The sequence below is a fragment of the Rhincodon typus genome, chromosome 3, assembly GCF_021869965.1.
Source record: "Rhincodon typus isolate 14 chromosome 3, sRhiTyp1.1, whole genome shotgun sequence".
Taxonomy (NCBI): domain Eukaryota; kingdom Metazoa; phylum Chordata; class Chondrichthyes; order Orectolobiformes; family Rhincodontidae; genus Rhincodon; species Rhincodon typus.
Window position 1 is genome coordinate 78270655 of NC_063334.1, and position 22574 is coordinate 78293228.

Consider the following 22574-nt stretch of genomic DNA (forward strand, 5'->3'; position numbering starts at 1 on the left):
TTCCTCAGGTGATATACAGTGGTTTATCTTTGCTCCTACATGATTTCCTGGTTAGCAATTTAGCCAACAGAACTAACCCCTTTAAGAAATTGCCGTTCACAGGAAACCAACACAGGACAAATATCACCTTTTGAATTTTTTTTCAGATCTCTGCTGCAGTGCTTTTAATACAGCTTTCCCAGTTACTCAGGAAATCTTACAACAAACTGCTTTGATGATTTTACATGTTCTAACAACTCAAACTGTGTCATGCACAGTCTTTAAGTTATGGTTTCATGTGGAGATCAGCTTTATAAACACTGTGTGGTATCACTAGGCCACTTTTGGAATTATTCCAAGCATACACCCATAGTGTAAACAATGCCACACCTGTTTGCAGACATAATGGGTGTGATCCTCATGAGGATGGGTGGATAACTAGAACTTTATTACCATTGGCTGGAATCTATCTGATATCTGACAGCCGTTAAAGGGTGAAATCAGGAAATCCTTTACTCTTGGCTCCCATAAGTTGCTGGTTTAATTGAAATGTTCAAGTCTGAGAATCCTGTTAGAATATGAAGATATTGTAAAGTAAAAGCAGCTTCTTGAAGTTGAGGTACAGGATGACCATGAGTCATGCTTGACCTGGTGTGCTTTCCCACTGGTGTTGCAACAGACTCAAGGGGCTTCATGGCCCACTGTTATTCCTGTGAGACAAGAGACTAACTCAGCAGATCTGAGAATCTCAGTTCTGATGTTGGGTCACTGGACCCAAAACGTTAACTCTGCTTTCTTACCACAGATGCTGCCAGACCAGCTGAGTTTTTCCAGCAATTTCTGCTTTGGTTCTGATTTCCAGCATCCATAATTCTTTTTGTTTTGGTTAGGCAAGAGACTCAATAGAACTAACAAAGGTATTTTTAAAAAGTCTTCTTTATTTCTCTCGTTGTGAATGCAGTGACTCCTGGTGAACCAAATCCAGGAGCATTGTCAGCTTCTGTATGACTTCCATTTGGCCAATCACCAGCTATAAACCTGTAGACAGTGAATACCAACAGGCTCTTCATCACTTACAGAGGTCAAAAAATATTCAAAATACACAAAAATAGTCAAATCTTTCCCCATGTTTTAACTTCAGAAAGAAATATGAAGATCTAAAACCGACAATGCATCTTTACACAGAGAGTGGGTGGGCATGTGGAATGCGCTGCTGGTAGTGGTAGTGGAGTCAGATACCTTAGAGACTTTTAAGCCACTCTTGGATAGGCACATGGAGGATAGTAAAATGTAGGGTATGCAGGGTAGTTTGATCTTCATAGGATAATAGGTCGGCACAACATCGTGGACCAAAGGGCCTGTTCTGTGCACTGTTCTATGTTCTATGTTCAATGTTCTATGCTTTTTAACAAGGATCTAATTTTACTGTCAATGCTAAATTTACTTACCCAATGTGCAGTACAAATTCAACACAATGTGCAGTACAAATGTCCCCAGCAAGAAACATTGTTTACTCTTTTGGTTATTATATTTTACTCTACACAAGGTTTAGCTCAATGTTATAAGATCTCTATTTCCAAAGTTCTTGCTGCCAGATTCCCCAGAAATGGCCAATGGAGGAATATTTGAATAAACAATGTTTTGTTTTCTAACTAAATGTTACATGCCCTATGGCACCACCAAACGACCTTGCTACATTTTATCCGTCTGTGCCATGTGGCATTTTGGATCACTTTCCTTTAAGAAATAAACAACAGGATTTAGGGCTCTATGCAGTAAGTTTTGTGGGGAGGTGACTTCAAGGCGATTAACTCCTTCCCCTCACCAATGGGAAAGCTTGCTGGATCCAGCACCAAATCAGTACTTTAGTGCTGTCCAGTGAGCTTCTTGTCCAAGCAGGAGTCTCACCATCCTCCTGTCTCATCCCACCAGAAGCTGCTTGTAGCCTTGGTAGCCTTGAGTAGCTGAAGGACATTGCTGGAGCCCCTGGCTATGCAGCCATGAAGAACTCCACCAGCATGCAGGCTGGTATGGAGGGGGCAGTCACGGGGTGCATGTTGCATTGAGAGGTGGGTTGTGGCCCTTAAATGGCCATTAATTGACCACTTAAGGGTCTTAGTCATGAAGGTTGCCGATGGACCTTCTTACCCAATATTGAATTGCTGAGGTGGTGAGAAACGAGCGAGTACCTCCCCTGATTGAATTGATTTGATTTATTGTCACGTGTACCGAAGCACAGTGAAAAGCTTTGTTTGCGAGCAGTACAGGCAGGTCATAGTAAGCAAGGACATACAGATCATAGGGTTAAAAAAAAACTTGGACAGAGTGAGGCAGACAGGTTACACTGCATAGGACGTGCTAGACAAGATCAACATTAGCAAGGTCAGCATTATTTGAAGTTAGAGAGTCTATTCATTGAGCCTTACAGTCACACAGCATAGAAACAGACCCTTCGGTACAACTAGTCTATGCCAAACATAATCCCAAACTAAACTAGTCCCACCTTCCTGCTCCTGGCCCATATCCCTTCAAAACCTTTCTTTTCATATATCCATCCAAATGTCTTTTAAACGTTGTAATTGTGTATACATCCACCACTTCATCAGGAAGCTCATTCCACACACGAACCACCCTCTGTGTAAAAGAATTGCCTCATATGCCTTTTTTAAATCTCTCTCCTCTCACGTTAAAAATGTGCCCCCTAGTCTTGAAATTCCTCATCTTAGGGAAAAGTCAACTACCATCAACTCTATCTATTCCTCTCATTATTTTATAAACTTTCATCAGGTTACGTCTCAACCTCCTACACTACAGTGAAAGAAGTCCCAGCCTATCCAGCCTTTCGTCATAACTTAAACCTTCCATACCTTGCAACATCCTGGTAAATCTCTTCTGAACCCTCTCCAACTTGATAATATCCTTCCTATAACTGTGACAAGAACTGGACACAGCATTCCAGAAAGTGCCTCACCAATGTCCTGTAAAAGCCCTAACATAACATCCCAACTCCTATACTCAAAGGACTGAGCAATGAAGGCTAGTGTGCCAAATGCCTTTTCAATGATCCTATCTATATGTGATGCTAACTTTAAACAATTATATACCTACACCCCTAGGTCCCTCTGTTCTACAACACTACCCAAGGCCCTACCATTAATTGTATAAGCCCTACCCTTGTTTGTTGTACCAAAGTGCAATACATCACATTTATCCAGATTGAACTCCATCTGCCATTTTTCAACCCATTGACCCATTTGATCAAGATCCTTTGTAATCTTAGAAAACCTTCTTCAGTCTAAAATGCCACCAATTTTGGTATCATCGGCAAACTTATTAACCATGCTTTCTATATTCTCATCCAAATCGTTTCTATAAATGACAAACAAAAGAGGACCCAGAACCAATCCCTGTGGAACACTGCTGGTCACAGGCCTCCAGTCTGAAAAGCAACCCTCCACCATTTCTTTCTGTCTCTAGCTGTTAAGCCAGTTATGTATCCAATTGGCATGCTACCCTAAATCCCATCTCACCTAACATTAATAATTAGTCAACCATGTGGAATCTTGTCAAAGGTTTTACTAAAATTCAAATAAACAATGTCTACTGTTCTGCCATCATCAGCCTTTTTGGTAACTTCCTCAAAAAAATGCAATCAAGTTTGTGAGACACAAATTTCCTCACACAAAACCATGCTGACTATCCCTAATCAATTTTTGCCTCTCTAACTGTCCATAAATCCTATCTGTTATAATCACCTCCAACAATTCACTCACAACCGAAGTCAGACTCACAGGTCTATAGTTCCCTGGTTTCTTCTTACAACCTTTCTTAAACAAAAATATAGCATTAGCCACCCTTCAGTTATCAGGCACCTCACCCCATAATTATAGATGATGCCAATATTTCTGCAAGGGGTCTTGGAATTTCCTCCCTTCCTACAACATTCTGGGATACATTAGATCAAGTCCCGGAGATTTATTCACCTTTATATTCTCAAAGAGCTCCTGAACTTCCTCTTCTGTAATATGAACTGTTTTTAAAACATTGAAGTTTATTTCTCTGCATTCTCTAGACTCCATTTCTTTCTCCTCAGTAAAAACTGACATGAAATATTCATTTAATATCCCTCCCATCTCCTAGGATTCAACACAAAGATAACCACCTTGATCTTTCAGAGGCCCTATCCTTTCTCTAGTTACCCTTTTGCTCTTAATGTATTTGTAGAATCTCCTTAGATTATCCTTAACCTTATCTGCCAATACTATCTCATATCCCCTCTTTGCATTTCTGATTTCTCTCTTAAGAATGCCCCTACACTCTTTATGTGATGAAGAGATTCAATTGAACCAAGTTGTCTATATCTAAAATAACATTCTCTTTTATTCGTGGCTCGAAGCTCAATATATTTATTCATCCTTTGTTCTTTAGTCTTACCAGCCTCACCCTTCACTCTAACAGGAACAAAATGCCTCTGAACTCTCATCATCACACTCTTGAAAGCCTGCCACTTGTCAGACATCCTTTTACCTGCGAACGGTCTACTCAAATCAACTTTTGAGAGTTTTTGTCTCATACCATTAAACTTTGCCTTACTCCAATTAAAAACTTTAACTTTTATGGAAGACTTATCCTTTTCCATATCCATTTTGAAACTAATAGAATTATGATCACTAGATCCAAAATGTTCCCCCACTTTTATTTCAGTCACCTGCCCTGCCTTATTGCCCAAAAGAAGGTCTAGTTTTGCACCTTCCCTAGTAGTAGCATTCACATATTGATAAAGAAAATTTTCTTGAGCACTTTTGACAAATTCTTCACCATCCAAACCTTTAACATTATGGTAGCTCCAGTCAATGTTTGGAAAATCAAAACCCGCCCATTATTACAACCTTATTATGCTTATATATCTCTGAGATCTCCCTACATATTTGTTTCTCAATTTCCCTCTTACTATGTGGGGAGGCCTATAGTGCAATCCCATCAAAGTGATTTTTCCTTTCTTATTTGTAATTTCTGCCCATATATTTTCACTGGACGATTTTTCAGAAATATCTTCCCTAGTTACAGCTGTAATGTATTCCTTAATCAAAAATGCCACCATTCCTGTCTTCCCTCCCCCATTTCTTGCCTCCTTTCCTATCCTTCTGATAACATCGAAAACCAGGAACATTGAGCTGCTCGTCTTGTCTATCCCTCAGCCAAGTTTCTGTAATAGCTATTATTTCCCAATCCCATGTTCTTAAACAGTCTAACAACAGCAGGGAAGAAGCTGTTCTTGAACCTGCTGGTGCATGTATTCAAGCTTCTGTATCTTCTGCCTGATGGAAGAGCTTTAGGAGCACATTACCGGAGTGGGATGGGTCTTTGATGATGTTGGCAGCCTTTCTGCAGTGACGAGCCATGTAAATAGAGTCCATGGATGGAAGGTTGGTTTCTGTGATAATCTGGGCTGTGCACACCACCATCTATAGTTTCTCATGGCCCCGGACAGAGCAGTTGCCGTACCAGGCTGTTATGTAGCTGACATTATGCTTTCTATGGTGCATCTGTAAAAGTTAGTGAGGGTCCTCATGGACATACCAAATTTCCTGAGCTGCATGAGGACGAAGAGGCGTTATGCCGTCTTGACATCACATTTATGTGGGAGGTCCAGGTCAGTTTGTCGGTTATTGTCACTCCCAGGAACTTGACACTGTCAACCCTCTCAACTTCTGCTCCGTTGATGTAGATGGGAGCGTGTTCTTCTCCTTTACTTCTAAAGTCAATGATCAGTTCTCAAGTTTTGCCGACATTGAAAGTAAGGTTTTTATCATTGCACCACGACACCAAGCCCTGTATCTCCTTTCTGTATTCTGATTCATTGTTGTTTGTTATTTGGCCTACCACAGTGATGTCATCAGCAAACTTGTAAATGGCGTTTGTTTAGAATTTGGCTACACAGTCATGGATGTACAGGGAGTACAGTAGGGGGCTGAGAATGTATCCTGGGCGGTGGGGGGGGGGGGGGGGGGGGGGGTGGGGGGGGGGGTGGGGGTGCTGGTGGTGGGGCGGTGGGGTGCTCCAGTGTTGAGTGTTATTGTGGAAGAGGTGCAGTTACCTATCCTCACTGATTGCAGTCTATGGGTCAGGAAGCTGAGGTTCCAGTTGCAGAGGGCAGAGCTGAGATCTAGGTCTTGGAGTTTTGAAATCAGGCTGGAGGAGATAATGGTGTTGAAGGTGGAGCTGTAGTGAATGAGCAGGAGTCTGATGTAGGTGTCCTCATTGTCCAGATGTTCCAGAGGTGAGTGCCCAGCTAGGGATATGGCACCCTTTGTGGATCTGTTACATCAGTAGGCAAATTGCAGGAGTTCAAGGCAGGCTAGGAGACTCGAGTTGATGTGGGCCATGACCAGCTTCTCAAAGCACTTCATGATTATGGACATCAAAGCCACTGAGCGGTAGTCATTAAGGCACACTGCGTGTCCTTTCTTAGATACTGGGATGATGGGCCTGACCCTCCCAATTACTTGCACTTCCTGCCACTTTCTTCCCCGCTGTGGGGAGAGGAAAATTGTGTCCACAATATTCTGGGCTATGGCCATTTTCAGTATTCTGTCAATCTAGTCTTTTAGTGGCCTACTGGAGTTACATTTCAGTGGGAGTCATTAATAGTTTGGTTAACCTCCAGCCCCTTAGAAATGAATGATGTCTTACTTCCATGTGTCAAACAACCTAACCAGAAACTAAAACAAAATCTCCATTTAAGTTTAGTGGTAAGCAGGCCAGAGATTTGAACTCTTAACCTTTTGAATGCATATTGCTTCTGCTATCAAACCACTTGAGGAAAGTTGGTCAGGACAAAAAAAGTTGTTTTACTGGAATTAGGTCAGTGCAGAAACATTCCTTTCGTGAATCTGATCTAACCACTAAACACATATTTAGACTTTTCATTTTCTAACAACAACATTGACAGACAGGTGTTAAAATAAAACCTTTTTCTGTTCCCTGTCAAACTTTTGCATTGGCATTTTTTGATATGGGCCAGACACCATAAGGCAGGGTGTGCATTTACTATCTGCAGAAATATATTTGTTTAAACATGAAGTGCACTTATATTTCATATGTTTAAATATGGAGAGATCTGATAATATTAAGTTGTAGTTGCGTAAAAATATAGGCAAATATGTATTCAAGAAATGGAGAGTTGGTACAAACCTGATTAGATTGTTTGAATTTCACAAAATAGAATGATGTTGATGCAGTGTTGGGTGGCAAGACGTCCAGTGAAGTTTCTCTTGTAGGTTAATGGGTCCTCAACGTTCAGAATGCATGTCTGACTCCCATAAAGCCAGATGATTGGTCAATGCTCAGATTGGCGGTTCTGGGGACACTGGGAATCTGCCAGCAAGCTCTCTCAGAGTCCTACAGTTTCTATTGGTATTATTCTGCTGGTAGGATCATTTGTTTGACTGTGACACATGGGTACTGATGGGTGAGGATTTGGGGGTATTCACTGATCAATTGTGTGTCCATTGTCCTTCTCGGAACAAGAGAAGAAAACAGTAGCAACAGTCAAAATAGAAACAACCTGCTAACCAATCCTGCTGGATCTACCTGCGACGCCCCCACTACAACACTGGAGTCATCAGTGTTTCTCCTCCCATAGTCTGTAACAGAAAACTCTGCATCTAAATGGCAAAGGTCATCACAAACACATCTTGCTGACACTCAATTGAATGCTATGATGTCCATCATAACTGGAACCCTCTGCTCAATATCCCTATCCTGCCTTCCTGTTCTTGCAATCATCTCTCTACCACACATTGCCAACTGACAAAAACCCACAACTATGTGTATTAAATCATGGTAAAACTAAAAGGAAAGCAACTGTAGGTTTATTCTAAAATGAAAGAAAAATACTATGGATGATGTAAATCTTAAATGAAAGTAAAATGCTGAAAGAGCTCAGAAGGTCGGGCAGCATATGTAGAAGGTAAAACAAAGTTAGTGTTTCAAATCCAATAAGGCTTCTTTGGATTTTGTTCTGCAGAAGAGTCATATTGGACTCAAAACGTTAACTATGTTTCCCTCAATTCATGCATTCTGTTGAACCTGCTGAGTTTCTCCTGCACTTCCTAGTTTTGGTTTGATACTTATTGTACCTTCATTGATTACTGTAATTATTTTACATTAGAGCATGAAGTACAGTCCCTGTACTGTCATCAGTAAATTGACTGTCTTAGCCCTTGTAAGTGACATATTTGGTATTTTAATCACTTCAGCTGCTAGCTTTCTTCAGACAATAGAGAAAATATGATCAGAAGTAAAGTAAAAACTGAAAGTTTAAGAAAAACAACAACCACTTTCATTTATTTTCTTGTTTTCACATAGTGGAACATCCAAGAATACAAAGGGGCATTATCAGTCAAAAATTACACTGAGCTAACAAGAAAAATAATCCATATTTTTATTGTGGCTTTAACATAAATAAACATCCCAAAGTGTCTCATAGGAGCAGTCTAAAGCCAAGTATGACACTGAGCAACTATGGCGTTGCTTGGTCTAATGATGAAATACTTAGTCACACAGATAGGTTTTAAGAAGGATTTTAAAGGAGGTAAGTGAGGTAGACAGGTTTAGGGAGAGAAGTCTAGATTTTTGGGCCAGTAAACTGAAGTTGTGATCATCAACAGGGGGCACCTATTGTTAGGAAGGCACAAGAACCCAGAGTTAGAGGAGGACGGATCACTTGGAGGGTTCTGGTGTTGAAGGAGATTATAGGGATAGGAGGAAGAAGGCCATGGTGGAATTTGAAAACAAGGATGAGAATTTTTAAATCAAGCCATTGGTTGACCGGGAACCAGTTCAGGTCAGAAAGTACAGAGGTAATGAGCGATGGGGACTTGCTGTAAGGTAAGACACCAGTAACAGAGTTTTGGATGACCTCAAGAGTTTAGATGGTAGAATGTGGGAGGCCACCCAGGATTGCATTGAATTAGCCAAGTCTAAAGTTAGCAAAGGCATGGATGAGAGTTGCAGCAGCAGATGTGCTGAGACGGGGTGACATTCATCAATGTCAGATAGGTGGAAAAAGGCAGACTTCGAGATGGTATGGATATGAGATTGAAAACTCAGCTTGGGTTAAGATGTGACACCAACACTGCAATTAGACTGGCTTAATCTCAAACTGTTGTTAGGAACCAATGTATGGCCCAGGGACCAAAACAATAGCTTTAGTTTCCTAATATTTAGAAGGAGAAAACTGCAGCTCATACAGTCTGGAATATCAGATAAGCAAACTGAGAGTTCAGCAACAGTGAAGGAGTCAAAAGAAGTGGTGGTGAGGTAGAGCTGCGTGTCGTCAGTGTATGTGTGAAAATTATCAATGTGCCTTCAATATGTAATCATATGTATATGAGAAATAGAAGGGGCCCAAGGTTGTTCAAATTGAGGATAGAGTCATAGTGTAATACAGCATGGAAATAGGCCCTTCGACCCGAGCTGATCCATGCTGACCATGGTGCCTACTCAGCTAGTTCCGTTTGCCCGCGTTTGGTCCATATCGCTCTAAATCCTTCTTGTCCATGTACCTATCCAAATATTTTCTAAATGTCACTATTGTACCTACCTCAAACACTTTCTCTGGCAGCACATTCCATATACGCACCTCTCTCTGCGTGACAAAGTTCCCCCTCCAGTCCTTCTTAAATCTTTCCCTTCTCACCTTAAACCTCTACCTCTAGTTTTCAAGTCCCCATCCCTGGGAAAAAGACTAGATGCATTTATTCTATCTATGCCCCTCATGATTTTATACACCTCAATAAGGTTGCCCCTCATTTTCCTAAATTCCAAGGAATAAACTCCTATCCTGGCCAACCTCTCCCTATAACCCAGGCCCACTAGTCCTGGCAACATCCTCGTAAATCTTCTTTGCACACTTTCCAGTTTAACTACGTCTTTCCTACAGCAGGGTGACCAAAACTGTACACAATATTCCAAGTGAGGCCTCACCAACGACTTATACAACTGTAATAGAACGTCCTAACTCCTATATGCAATGCCTCGACTGATGAAAGCCAGCATGCTAAATGCCTTCTTCACCATCCTGTCTACCTGTGAGGGCGTTTTCAACTAACTATGTACTTGTACTCCTAGCTCCCTCTGTTCCACAACACTCCTCGGTACCTAGATAACGAAGTGTGGAGCTGGAGGAACACAGCAGGCCAGGTAGCATCAGAGGAACAGGAATGTTGACATTTTGGGTTGGGACCACTCCTCAGGAACTTACCATTTACTGTATAAGTCCTACCTTGGTTTGACTTCCCAAAGTGCAACACCTCACACTTACCTGTACTGAATTACATTTGCCAATGCTCAGCCCACTTCCCATCTGATCAAGATCCCTCTGTAATTTTTGATAACCTTTCTCACTATCAATGATACCTCCTAATTTTGTATCATCTGCAAACTTACTAATCATGCCTTGTACATTCACATAATGATCACTTATGTAAATAACAAATATCAAAGGTCCCAGCACCAAGCCCTGAGGCACACCACTGGTCACAGGCCTCGAGTCCAAGAAACAAGCTTCAACCATCACCCTCTGCTTCCTACCATCGAGCCAATTATGAATCCAATTAGCTAGCTCTCCCTGGATCCCCTGCAACCAAACCTTCATAACTAGCCTGCCATGTGGAACCTTGTCAAAGGCCTTGCTAAAGTCCAGAGAGACAACATTCAACGCCCTACCCTCATCTATCCTCTTGGTTACCTCTTTGAAAAACTCTGAAAGATTTGTCAGACAATCCATGCTGACTATCCCTCGACTGTCCAAATGTTGGTTGATCCTGTCCCTCAGTATCCTCTCCAATAACATGCCTACCACTGATGTCAGGCTCACTGGCCTGTGACGGGTACAATGGAATAAGTGAATTAAAGCTTTGCCAATGAGGCAGGTTTCAAAGAGCATTTCAAAGGGACAAGAGTGAGTTAGAGGCAGAGCAGTTTTGGGAGGCAGACCCAGAGTTTAGAACCTAATTAGCAGAAAATAAAGATTCCAAGAGTGAGACAAACGATGTGAAGCTGCACAAGAGATCAGAGTTGAAGTGCCCAAGAAGGGCTGTAGGACTTTGTGAGGTTACAGTATTATGAAGCATGGGACCATGGAGGGAGATGAAGATGAGAATGAGAATTTTAAATTTGGGTTTGGAGCATTGGTGGTGAAGTGTCAGTCACCAAACATGGGTAGTTAAACAAGTTTGGAAATGGACAGCGGAGTTTTGGAACGGCTGAATTTTAGCAAAATATGTTCATAATCTCAAGCCATTCTGATGTTAGGGAATGCAATATCAAATGAAAATTCGAAGTTTTCAAAGTACTCAGACTTGTGGTTTCAGAAGTCTGATTTTTATAATTATAACTGGCTGGTGGTAATTAAGCATTTTTTTTTAAAAGGGCTCCTTACATCTCTTAAATTGAATACTTTTCATGCTGTGACAAAATTCCACATGACTGAGATTTGTGATAAAAAGAGAGCCAAAGAGGGGAACTGAAAATGACAGTAATACCTCTCAGCATTTTCCTTGGACACCTTAATATTCTAAAAGTATAATTAGCCCTGTTTGTATCTTAACAATTTCAATTTGAGATAAGCTATTCGCATAAGAGAATGGATCCAAAGCAGGAAATGCTTCCAGTTGTTATTACTGGAGTGGTGGGCTCTTTGGACAGGGTCACTGCTGGGCTCTCACTGAACAAGTCACCAGCTGTGGCACCATGCCAGTCATGGTGGAATATTAACATGGCAGCTGGTGCTGCATCTGCTTAGAATGATTTGAAAAGTTTTAATTTAATCTTGCTTCATTGTTGTTGCTTCAAAAATTACACACCATTCAAGATGAAATGCAATGCAATGAAAGCAACACTGCATTCATCTCCGTTTGCGAATGAGGTAAATTTTCTTGCCACATATTGATCATCACTTTGATAAGATGTCACTTTGACTTAACCATTCTAAATTTGTTACCTGTGGTAGCTAGGAGATATGGGTGACTTCCTTGTGTTGTAAAAGAAAATTGACCTATGAACAAAATAAGCAGCAGGGTACCATCTAATATAAAAAGCAAGAAAACATAGAAAATGAAGGGTCAAGATAAACACTGATGATGTCTCATCTGGTGATGCACTGGTGATTTTTGTTTATTCTAGCATTGATGGCATGTTTATGTTACAGCAGTGATTCTTTAGTAGTCTTTCCTGCTTGTGGCAAAATTCTTGGCAGTAATATAAAGTGAATGGGATTTCACTGTTTTTCAAAGGTACAGACACACACAAGAACAGGTAGTTCTTTCAGGCCTCACTGGCAGTGTGTCATACAGGAGATTTGACACATAATGCATAGAAATAACTGGCTCTGTTAATATTGGCTGTCGGTGTCTTCGGCCCATGAAGAATCAACAATACATTTTATCCAAAACTGGTCAATATGGTTCTTTAAAAACTCAGAGTATAGTTTTCAACATTATCTCAATTGGAGCAGTCCATGTTCAAATGCAGCAAGACCTGGATAACTTGCAGGCTTTGGCTAATAAGTGGCAAGTAACATTCATGCCACACAAGTGCCTTGCAATGACCATTTTCAACAAGAGAGAATCTAATCCTTGTCCTTTATATTCAGTGGCATAATTATTACTGAATACCCCACTATTGATCAGACACTGGACTGTCCAATTAAGTGTGCTTGCTGGTGTGGGTCAGAGGCTGGGAACTCTGCAGCAATTAATCACCCCTGGTTCCCCAAGCTTACCAACTAGCTTCAAAGCATAAGTTAGGAGTGTGGCCGAATATTCTCCACTTGCCTGGATGACTGCAACATCAACAGCCCTCAAGAAATTCAGCACTATCCAGGACAAAGCACCCACTTAACACCCACAACATATATTCTCTTCACAGCCAACACACAGATGCAGGGGTACACCATCTTCAAGTTGCACGGCAGTAACTGATTAAGGTCCTTAAACAGCACCTTCTAAACTCACAGCCTCTACCATCTCGAAGGACAAGGGCAGCAGGTACATGGGAGCACCACCGCCTGCAAGTTCCCCTCCAAGCCACTTACCATCCTGACTTGGAAATATATCACCATTCTTTCACTGTGACGGTGTCAAAATCCTGGAACTCCCCAACAGCACTGTGTGTGTACCTACACCCCAAAGACTGCAGCACTTCCAGCAGGTAACTACCCCTGCCCTACCTTCTCAAGGCTAATTAGGGATGGACAACAAATGCTAGCTAAGCTAGCAATGCCCACATCACATGAACAAACTAAAAAGTCAGGATATTGAGAGTACCACAAGTTGAGCAAGCTGATTCTCTTCATATAAATCTCTGACCTAAATACCATCCAATGAAACTAATCTCCAGGAATAGATTCCCTGTAAATAAACTCCACAGTTTGGAATGATTTCAATTGCATGCGATAAGTGCTAATTTACAAGTGACATTCTGGAGTAATGTTCTAGATCACACCTGCCATTATTTTGTTCTTGTCATAGGTCATTGGGATAAATGATCTGTCAATATGATGTCATGTTGACCCATAAGGCTTAAGGTTAGGCATAAGGTTAAGGCTTCATAATATGTTTAATCTTCTCTGTAACACTATATCCTGTAGCTTTCCGTTTTAAAAGAATACAGTTGTGTAATATTTCCAATTGGAAGTTTTAAATGCAATTTAACCTGAGTGAAACTTTAATGACAGTACTCAGGTTACCACTCTATCCACAATAAAACTTATAAAATAATTTATAAACAGCAGAGAGAAATCGCAACCACAGGGAACCAGGAGTTGCCAGGCTTGTCATCATTTACTGTTTTGTCTTGATGTTGTAATTTCAAGAATGTTGCTATTTCACAAGTATCAGTCAAATTAAATAAATAATTAACTTTAAATAGTAAATGAGTAATGTACTAAGAATGTTCCTGAAAATCTGATGGATTGCCCAATTGATGTTTTATAAGACTATAGGACATAGAAGCAGAAGTAGGCCACTCAGCCCATTGAGTGTGCTTCACCTTTCAATGGATGGTTTGATAATTCTCATCTCCACTTTCCTGCCTTCACCCAATGACCTTCGATACACTTACTGATTAAAAATCTACCAATGTCAGCCTTGAGTGTACTTAACAACCTAGCCTCGATGACCCTCTGTGATAAAGAATTCCACAGATTCACTACCCTATAACAGAAGTAAGTCCTCCTCATCTCCATTTTAAGGTTGCAACCCTTTATTCTGAGATTATGTCCTCTGGTCCAAGATGCTCCCATAAAGATAAATAATCCTTTTGCATCTACTTTGCCAAGTCACCTAAGAATCTTGTATGTTTCGGTAAGGTTGCCTTTTATTCCACTAAGGCCCAACCTGCTCAACTTCTCCTTATAAGATAGTCTCTCCATAGCTGATGTGAACCTCATAAACTTGTTCTAGACTGCCTGTAGTGCCAGTATATCTTTCCTTAGACAAAAAAACCTTAAAATGTTCACTGTATTCTGGCTGTGCTCTGACCGTTGACGACAACTCCCAAATTCCTCTGTGTTGTAGCTTTCTGCAGTCTTTATTCATTCAAATAACATTCAGCTGCTGTATTCCACCTGCCAAGTGCATAACCTCACATTTCCCAATATTGTATTCCACCTGCCAAGATTTTTCCCACTCGCTTAACCTGCTTACATCTCTCTGTAGGCTGTTTGTGCTATCCTCATCACTTGTCATCCATCTATTTCTGTGTGATCAATCAGTTTTTGCTACTTTTATTAAATAGTGTTGAATTACAAAACACTGTGAGGTTGCAGAGCATTCCTTAAAGCCACCACTTATAAAACTCAGTGAGGCCTAATCCTTTCCATCTCAGTGGAAGTTCATGATCACAAGGGGATATGTGCTTTATGTTCTGGCGCCATCTGCTGTTCACAGTTTTGCAATGTAATTTAACTGGGTTTGAAGTCATATTTTTCTTCTGTAAAACGAATTCTGATAACATTTTTCATGGACTTTACCGATAATATTTTTCAGCAATTCCACAAGTAACGAAGCAACTCTTTATGAATCCAGTCTTCACCTGCGTTGTGCTGGCTGCCTGCATGGAGGTTGCAGCTATCAGCGGGTTTGCTGCTTTTCTGGGCAAGTATCTGGAAAGGCAGTTTGGACTCAGTGCTTCGTACGCCAACCAGTTCATAGGTAAGACAATTATAGTGGCTTGTTTACTTTCTCATCTGTATTGCCATTGCCTGGAGGCTGCGATTAAAGATACTTGCTGTCCTTTTGACGCAAGATTTCTGTGTGGTATAAGCAGAGACATCTTTGTGTGCTTTACTGAGTAGGCATTAAAATTATAAAACACACAGTGCATACCACACTTTGACCCATGCAATGCAAATGATATATTGCACTTGATGTCAAATGTGCTCTGCTGCAGAGTGACATTACATGGATTTCAACTCTCAATTCCTCACATGGTGAATTACTAAATTTAAACAAAAGAGCACCCACATCTGAACTTGAAGACTGTGGTTATCTGCATGGACCTACTGCAGCTAGATAAACACAACTTATTCAGGGTGACCATTTCATAATGGTTTAAGGTAAAATACTCCTGTGTTTAAAAGCACAGACCAGTATAACACACGGATTACTTATTTCATAAGAATTATTTGACAGAAATTATTATTTGCTGACATTCTAAAGTAATTGCAAATCTGCTCCTAAAATTTGGAGACATTCTGGAACCAACAAAGCTCATCGAGTTGGCTCTGTTTCAGAGCTCTTTAGATATTATCAATTCAGCCTATTCAGAGCTGTTATTACACAATTCTGGAGCAGGCAGATATGAACCCAGGCCTCCTGGCTCTGAGATAAGGGCAATAACACTTCACCACAAGACCCCTTCTCATGGTTCTGCGTGTGTTTTTTATGCATATTTTTAAGCAGTTTGTTCTGCTTTGTTATGACACATCTTTGAAACAGATCCAACATGAACCCAGGCCTTCAGGCCCAGAGATAGGGACACTACCACTGTACCTCAAGGGCCCATCTCATGAGTGTATATAGTGTGCCTTCTAATGGACTCCACGTGAGCCCCTCAATCACAGGGAGAATTGCTCACAAATAGGAAGCATTATATTGCACATTTGAGAGTGTGGATAAATTGCACATTTGACCATGTTGATAATAATGTTCTTCATCTTATGAACTTCACTCTAGTTCAAAAGTACAGCTTGAATTTTGCCGTGGTAATGACAACAAATCTGTCAGTATTCACTATAAACACAACAATGAAAATAGTAGCAACTTCTTGAGTCCACAAGTTTGCAGAATAGCACAGAAAGCCAGAAGTGACTTTGAGTAACTCTGTCCCTTTGAAAGAGTGTTCTGTTGTTGACCAATGCCCCACTGCCCTTGATTACAATTAATGAAATTGATGAGAATTTCCATTCGTGTGCTGTTAGTCTTACCCTAAAAACATATGAATAAAAGCTGTAGTTTGTTGAATGAGGTGTAACTGGATGTTTAATGATGTACGAACGTTTATAATCACTGTTAAACACCTTCACTAGCCCTCAAAACATAGGAGTAGGATAGTTGGCCCCTTGGGCCTACTCAACCATTCTAGATCATGACTGGCCATCTACCATTTACACATACTCTCCTCATACCCCTTGAAATCAATGCTATTTAGAATCTGTTAGTCTGTATCTTTAACATGCTCAATGATTAAGCTTGCAAAGCCATTCAGGGTAGAGAATTCCAATGTTTCACTGTCCTCTGAGTGAAGAAGTTCCTCCAACCCTGTGTAGGAAATGACTTATTCCCTGTTCTGAGACGGTTTCCCCAAGCCCTGAAACCCCAGCCAAGGGAAATACTTTTTCTGTACCCACCTTGACTACTCTTTGAGACTTATATATTTAAATAAGATCATATCTCATTCTTCTAAACTGTACAGGCCCAGTTCTTTGTGTAGTTCCTCAGATATGACAGTCCCACTGACCCAGGAAAGGCTCATGTTCTATTTGTGGATTTTTTTTATTATTCATTTATGGGATGAAGGCTTCACTGGCTAGGTCAGCATTTATTTCCCATCCCTAATTGCAACATGTAGGCCAGACCAGGTAAGGATGGCAGTTTCCTTTCCAAAAGGACTTTAGTAAACCAGATAGGTTTTTCCAATAATCGACAATAGATTCATGGCTTTCATTAGGCTCTGTTTATTGAATTCAAACTCCACCATTTGCCACGACAGGATTTGAACCCAGGTTCCCAGAACATTACCCGAGTCTCTGGTTTAATCAGTCCAACAATAATACCACTAGGCCATAGCCTTCCCAAATGTCAAACTTTTCAGGACTGATAAAAAAAAGCAACATATTTTTAAAAAATATATATTTTAAATTATTATTTGAAATGTTTGTTTAACTTATTTTAGCTTCTTATTGAAACCATTGATGATCATTTAGGAATCTAGGAGCATCAGCCTGTCAAGCCTGCTCTGCCATTTAATACCATTGTGGCTGATTGAACAGTTCAATGCCTTTTACTCACTCTGTCCCCATAACCTTTTCCACCAGTGGCTTCTAACCCTTTAAGCACAAGATTGCTTTATGAACCTAAGTGCAACATAGTAAATAACCCTTAGAAAATATAGAATAAACAGTTTCTTTGTAGTGCAATATAAATCTAAAAGTTATAAGTCTTTTGTCCTTGACTCAGCAAGTATCAGTGTGACTGACAGCTGTAACTGCACGTTATTTGCCAGGGCCTTGCGTTGAGACTGTTATTCACACACAGTTCATCAAATAGCTATCTGTGAGGTGGGTGTGATACTTGGACTTGATAATCTTTATTTGCAAGAACACTGTCTCACAGAAGTATGTGGAGCCAAAGTAGGCTTTCACTTTAATAGCACAGGGTGATAGGAGTGTTTTTATCTCTATTTACAAGTCCCCAAAAGTCATCGTCTGGTGTTCTGCCTTTCAGCTCAATATCATTTTCAATATCACTTTGTGATGTGATGATCTCCAGATTAACTCCACGGCTTTGTAAATCAAAAACCTGATGGAATTTAGTAGCTAACCCACCAATGTCTACTTAAGGGAATGGATTTGAGGCAAACAGTATAATTTCTTCCATCAGATCCAGTTCCTGAAATCGCCTGTTGAATTCCACTGCTAGCCTTCCTTCGATGTTTTTTGAGTGGAACAATTTATCTTTGTCTATGGTTTTTGTTTCTAGTATGTTCTCTAGACTGGGTAGTGTTGCAGTATTTTATTTTTGAATTTGGAGCACAGCAGACACCAGTTTCAGTTTGAATGCATTTGCAACACTGATCATAAGTGCTACATCTCTGTCCTTTCCATGCAGTTCACAGTTCAGTATGTTCAGATTTGACATTATGTGTGTAAGGAACTCAAAAGTCCAGCAACCTGACGTTGCCTGACAGCGCACTGCACACTTCATTCCATGATTTAAGGAAAGTGACAATTTCAGGCATCAAATGTAAAAATCTTTGCAGGATCTTCCCTCAATGTAACCATCTCAGATTAGCATGGAGGATTAGTTCATCATTGGCAGTATTGAGTGCTTTGTGTAAGGATTTAAACAAGTGCTGAAGGGCTACTGCCAGCTTTGAGTTTACAGTCTTAACAGCAACTTTCATTACGTGGGAAAAGTCCAAAACCTTACTCACTAATGCTTGTTTGTGAATTATATAGTGATAACTGAGAAACGAGGATCATTTCTACAAAATACAATGAATCCTGAGTTTGTACCAAGCATGGCTGGTGCTTTATCAGGTGGGATGGAAACTAATTTCTTGATTGGAATGATTTTCTCAAGCACATACTTTTTGAATTCAAGGTAGAAATTCTCAATCTTTGTTCTCTCTTTAAAGGACAAAAGGGTGAGAAGGTCCTTTCTGGTTGTTATGTCCTTAAAATCCATGCACATAAAATAATCTGCTGGACTGTCTCAGTCATGTTACTGGATTCATTGAACTGTGAGAATCAGGTCTTGCAGTAGTTGCTGAAAAAGGTTTTTGCAAACAGATTCCATTGGTATTGCTACTTGGAAGTACCAAAGGGACAGGCTCTGAATTGCTGTTGTTATTTCTTCATTGTTCTTAAAACCACAGTCATTGCTTCTTTAATTAAATTGGCATCTATGATGGATGTTTTGTGTTAAACGTGAAATGATGTTTCAACGCAAACCTTACCTTTTGAGACCATAAGACATAGGAGCAGAAACTAGGCCATTCAGCCAATCGAGTCTGCTCTGCCAATCAAACATGGCTGATAAGTTTCTCAGCCACTCTCTCCCACTTTCTCCCCGTAACCCTTGATCCCCTTGACAATCAAGAACCTATCTATCTCAGTCTTAAATATACTCTCTGGCTGAAGAAGTTTCTCCTTAACTCTGTTCTAAAAGGTCTTCCCTTTACTCTAAGTATGTGCCCTCGGTTCCTAGTCTTCCCGACCTATCAAAACATCTTCCCAACATCCACTCTGTCCAGGCCATTCAGTCTTCTGTAAGTTTCAATTAGATCGCCACCGCCACCTTCCCACACCCCCCCCCCCCCACCGCCCATCATCCTTCTAAACTCCATTAAGAATAGACCCAGGGTCCTCAAACTTTTCTCACAGGACAAGCTTTTCATTTCTGGGACCATTCTCAAGAGCATTTCATTTGCTGCTGGAACGAGAGAAATTACTGTTGAGCTTCAGCTCATCAACTTTCTTTGTCTGAATCACACTGTTCAAAGGAAAACTTTCCTTGACTTTCCTGTTCTTATTGTGGTGTTGTTCTAAATTCCCCACTTTTACTTATTGATATACCTTACTGACTATTAAGGCAGACACCCTTATCTTTCATAGTTGTGGACAGAAATTCATCTTCTCAATTCTGTGTTGAAGTTGTATACTTTTGGTTTCTTTTTAGATGGTCCAGGTCCCTCACTCATCATTATTGCTTCAACTTGTAGTCTATGACGTCACTGTGGCAATGGTCACACTGCAGGCTGTCCTCTGGACCCACACCTCTGGAACAACCAGAATGTTACTGGCTACTTTCAGGTGTGGAGGCACAGGAGCTCATTGCTGTGGTTGTGATCTGTTCTCAGGGCCCCTGGTTGGCTTGTATTGTTTGGATATTGGATGTCGGGTGCAGCAGCATTTCCCTTAACTGTCCTTCCTTTCTTTATCCTGCATAGATCTATTAGATATAATCCTAATACGGTAATATACTGGTGTCATGCATCTGATCCTAATATATATTTTATCCATTTGTTTGAATTGCCCTCATAAAATTTACTTCCCCTGCAATGAGAGTTCATCTGGACCACACTGAAACATGATGTAACAAGAAAAAATAGCCTGTTAAGAGCATGCACTTTTCCCTGTTTATGAACAGTTTGTAAAGCCCTGAAGTTTATAAAATCACAGCATCTAATTTGTCAAGTCCCCTCAGAATGATATATATTCAATAATGTCTGTTCTCATTCTTCTACACTCCAATGAATACAGGCTCTCCTTGTGAAAATATCCCTCCATATATGGGATCAACATAGTGAACCTTCTCTGGGCTGCCTCCAATGGCAGTATATCTTTGGTTAAATAATGGGTCCAAAGTATTCTAGTATTCTAGGTGTTGTCTGACTAATGACTTTCATCGTTGTAGCCAGACTTCCCCATTTTTATACTTCATTCTCTTTGTAATAAAGGCCAACATTCTATTTGCCTTCCCTATTACCTGCCGCACTTGTATACTAGCTTTTTGTGATTCATGCATAATGACCCCCAGATCCCTCCATGCTGCAGCTTTCTGCATTCTTACTCCATTTAAGTAGTATTTAGTTCCTCCATTCTTCCTGTCAAAATGCCAACATCACATTTTCTCACATTCTGTCCCATCTGCTAGGTTTTGCTCTCTCACTTAACCTGCCTAACTCCCTCTGCAGGCATTTTGTGTCATTGTCACCGTTTGCCATCCCATCTATTTTTCTGTCATTTGGTCTATTTTTCACAGCTGCAGAGAACTGTATCTGTTACATCTAATTATATTGCCCTCTACCACTATTACATTGCAAATCCTCCCCTGAGCAGAATGACTGTCTATACCATGGTGCTGATATCAGTTTGCGCATCCTGCCTGCAGTCCCTGCTGTCATCCATACAACTTGCAAGAACCTCATAACTGTCAGAGAATTGAGGATGCAAGGACCTTCCTCTGCTATTCCCCTGGATTCCTATACATGCCTCATCTGGTGTCACAGCCTCTTATCCCTAATCATAGACAAAACTTGAGTTACATAATCCGAGTGGTGTGACTGCCTGCTGTGGCAAAATGTCCGGCTAACTTCTCCCCCTGTGATGTGGCACACAGTCTGTGGTTCAGACTCCAGCTCCTTGATTCTGATCCAGATTTCTTTGAGCAATGGACGCTGTGTTCATTGTGGATTACTTTGGTGTCCAGCAGCTCCCATGTGCTGCAGTAGTGACACATCACCCATCCTGCCATTACTAATATTGTTTATTTACTTTATTAATTAACTACTGTAGAATCACTGCTTTGAACACTTGAAGAATTACCTGCTGTTTACTCTTTAAGTCTTTTTTTGACATCAGTATTATTCTTACACTTAACAAGCAATCTTAAAGAGAGAAAAATTACTGGAGACCTTACATTTACTCTGAAGAGCAGAGATACTCACCAAACCTATACAGGAATCAGCTGTTTTCTCTGCAGTCACATTGTGGTTTGTGATATCACTCCATCACTGGTCTTACTGCAGACCTCTTGATTGCTGCTTTTTATCCTCTCTTGCTCACCTTTTGCTCAAAATATTGTATTGCCTTAGGAATAGAATAAACCTTAATTAGTTACCAGATATTCACCAATTAACCAGCTTCTTCTCCTGTATCAGTTTCTGGAGACTGAAAAATGTTTAGGCAAAAGCAACCAAACACTTCTTCCCCTTCCTCCTTTAAACTCTGTATGGCGCTCAACTCCTCCATTCTATGTTAAGTTGTCCTCAAGTGCTAATTCACAAGTTTGGCTATTCACATATGCTTCTAAGGCATAAGGGCTATCTGAATAATTTAATGAGGAACTATTTTCAACCAGTTCTTATTTAAGCTGCTTTTTCACTGGAACCATTTGAAACAAAGCCAGCTTAAGGCTGGCAAGTCCTGAATTTAAACTGTAGCTTTCAGTTGAATGCTGACTTCAAACTAAATTAATCTTGCAACTGTGTGCATTAAGCCACAACAGTCCTTTTCCTCAGTCCTGGTTGCCATTAAATAGACAAGCTGATGCCTTGTACCCCCTCTGTAATATGGAGGACAGACGGTTAGGAAGGTGGTGGACTAATCACCTGCTTTATTTTATGTACTCCCTCCCATCTCCAATTACGTCAGTGGGACCGAAGATTCTCTCTGCCAGAAATGTGGATCATTTCATAAATAATACAACCAATCAAATAGGATTCCATAATTTTAATTGTATCAACAGGTTCCAACTATTATTTTTTGTGAGCTATCTCTCCAAATGTTTACAAAAATGGTGTCC

At 40.5% G+C, this 22574-nt stretch overlaps 1 protein-coding gene across 1 annotated transcript in view; it reads left to right on the forward strand.

Moving 5' to 3' along the window:
* Positions 1–22574, forward strand: part of LOC109920057 (solute carrier organic anion transporter family member 3A1-like) — a 285338-nt gene that overhangs the window by 210039 nt on the left and 52725 nt on the right. The window contains exon 5 of the mRNA XM_048595210.1: positions 15033–15197. Within this exon, the coding sequence (XP_048451167.1) occupies positions 15033–15197 (165 nt within the window). The remainder of the gene's footprint in view (positions 1–15032; positions 15198–22574) is intronic.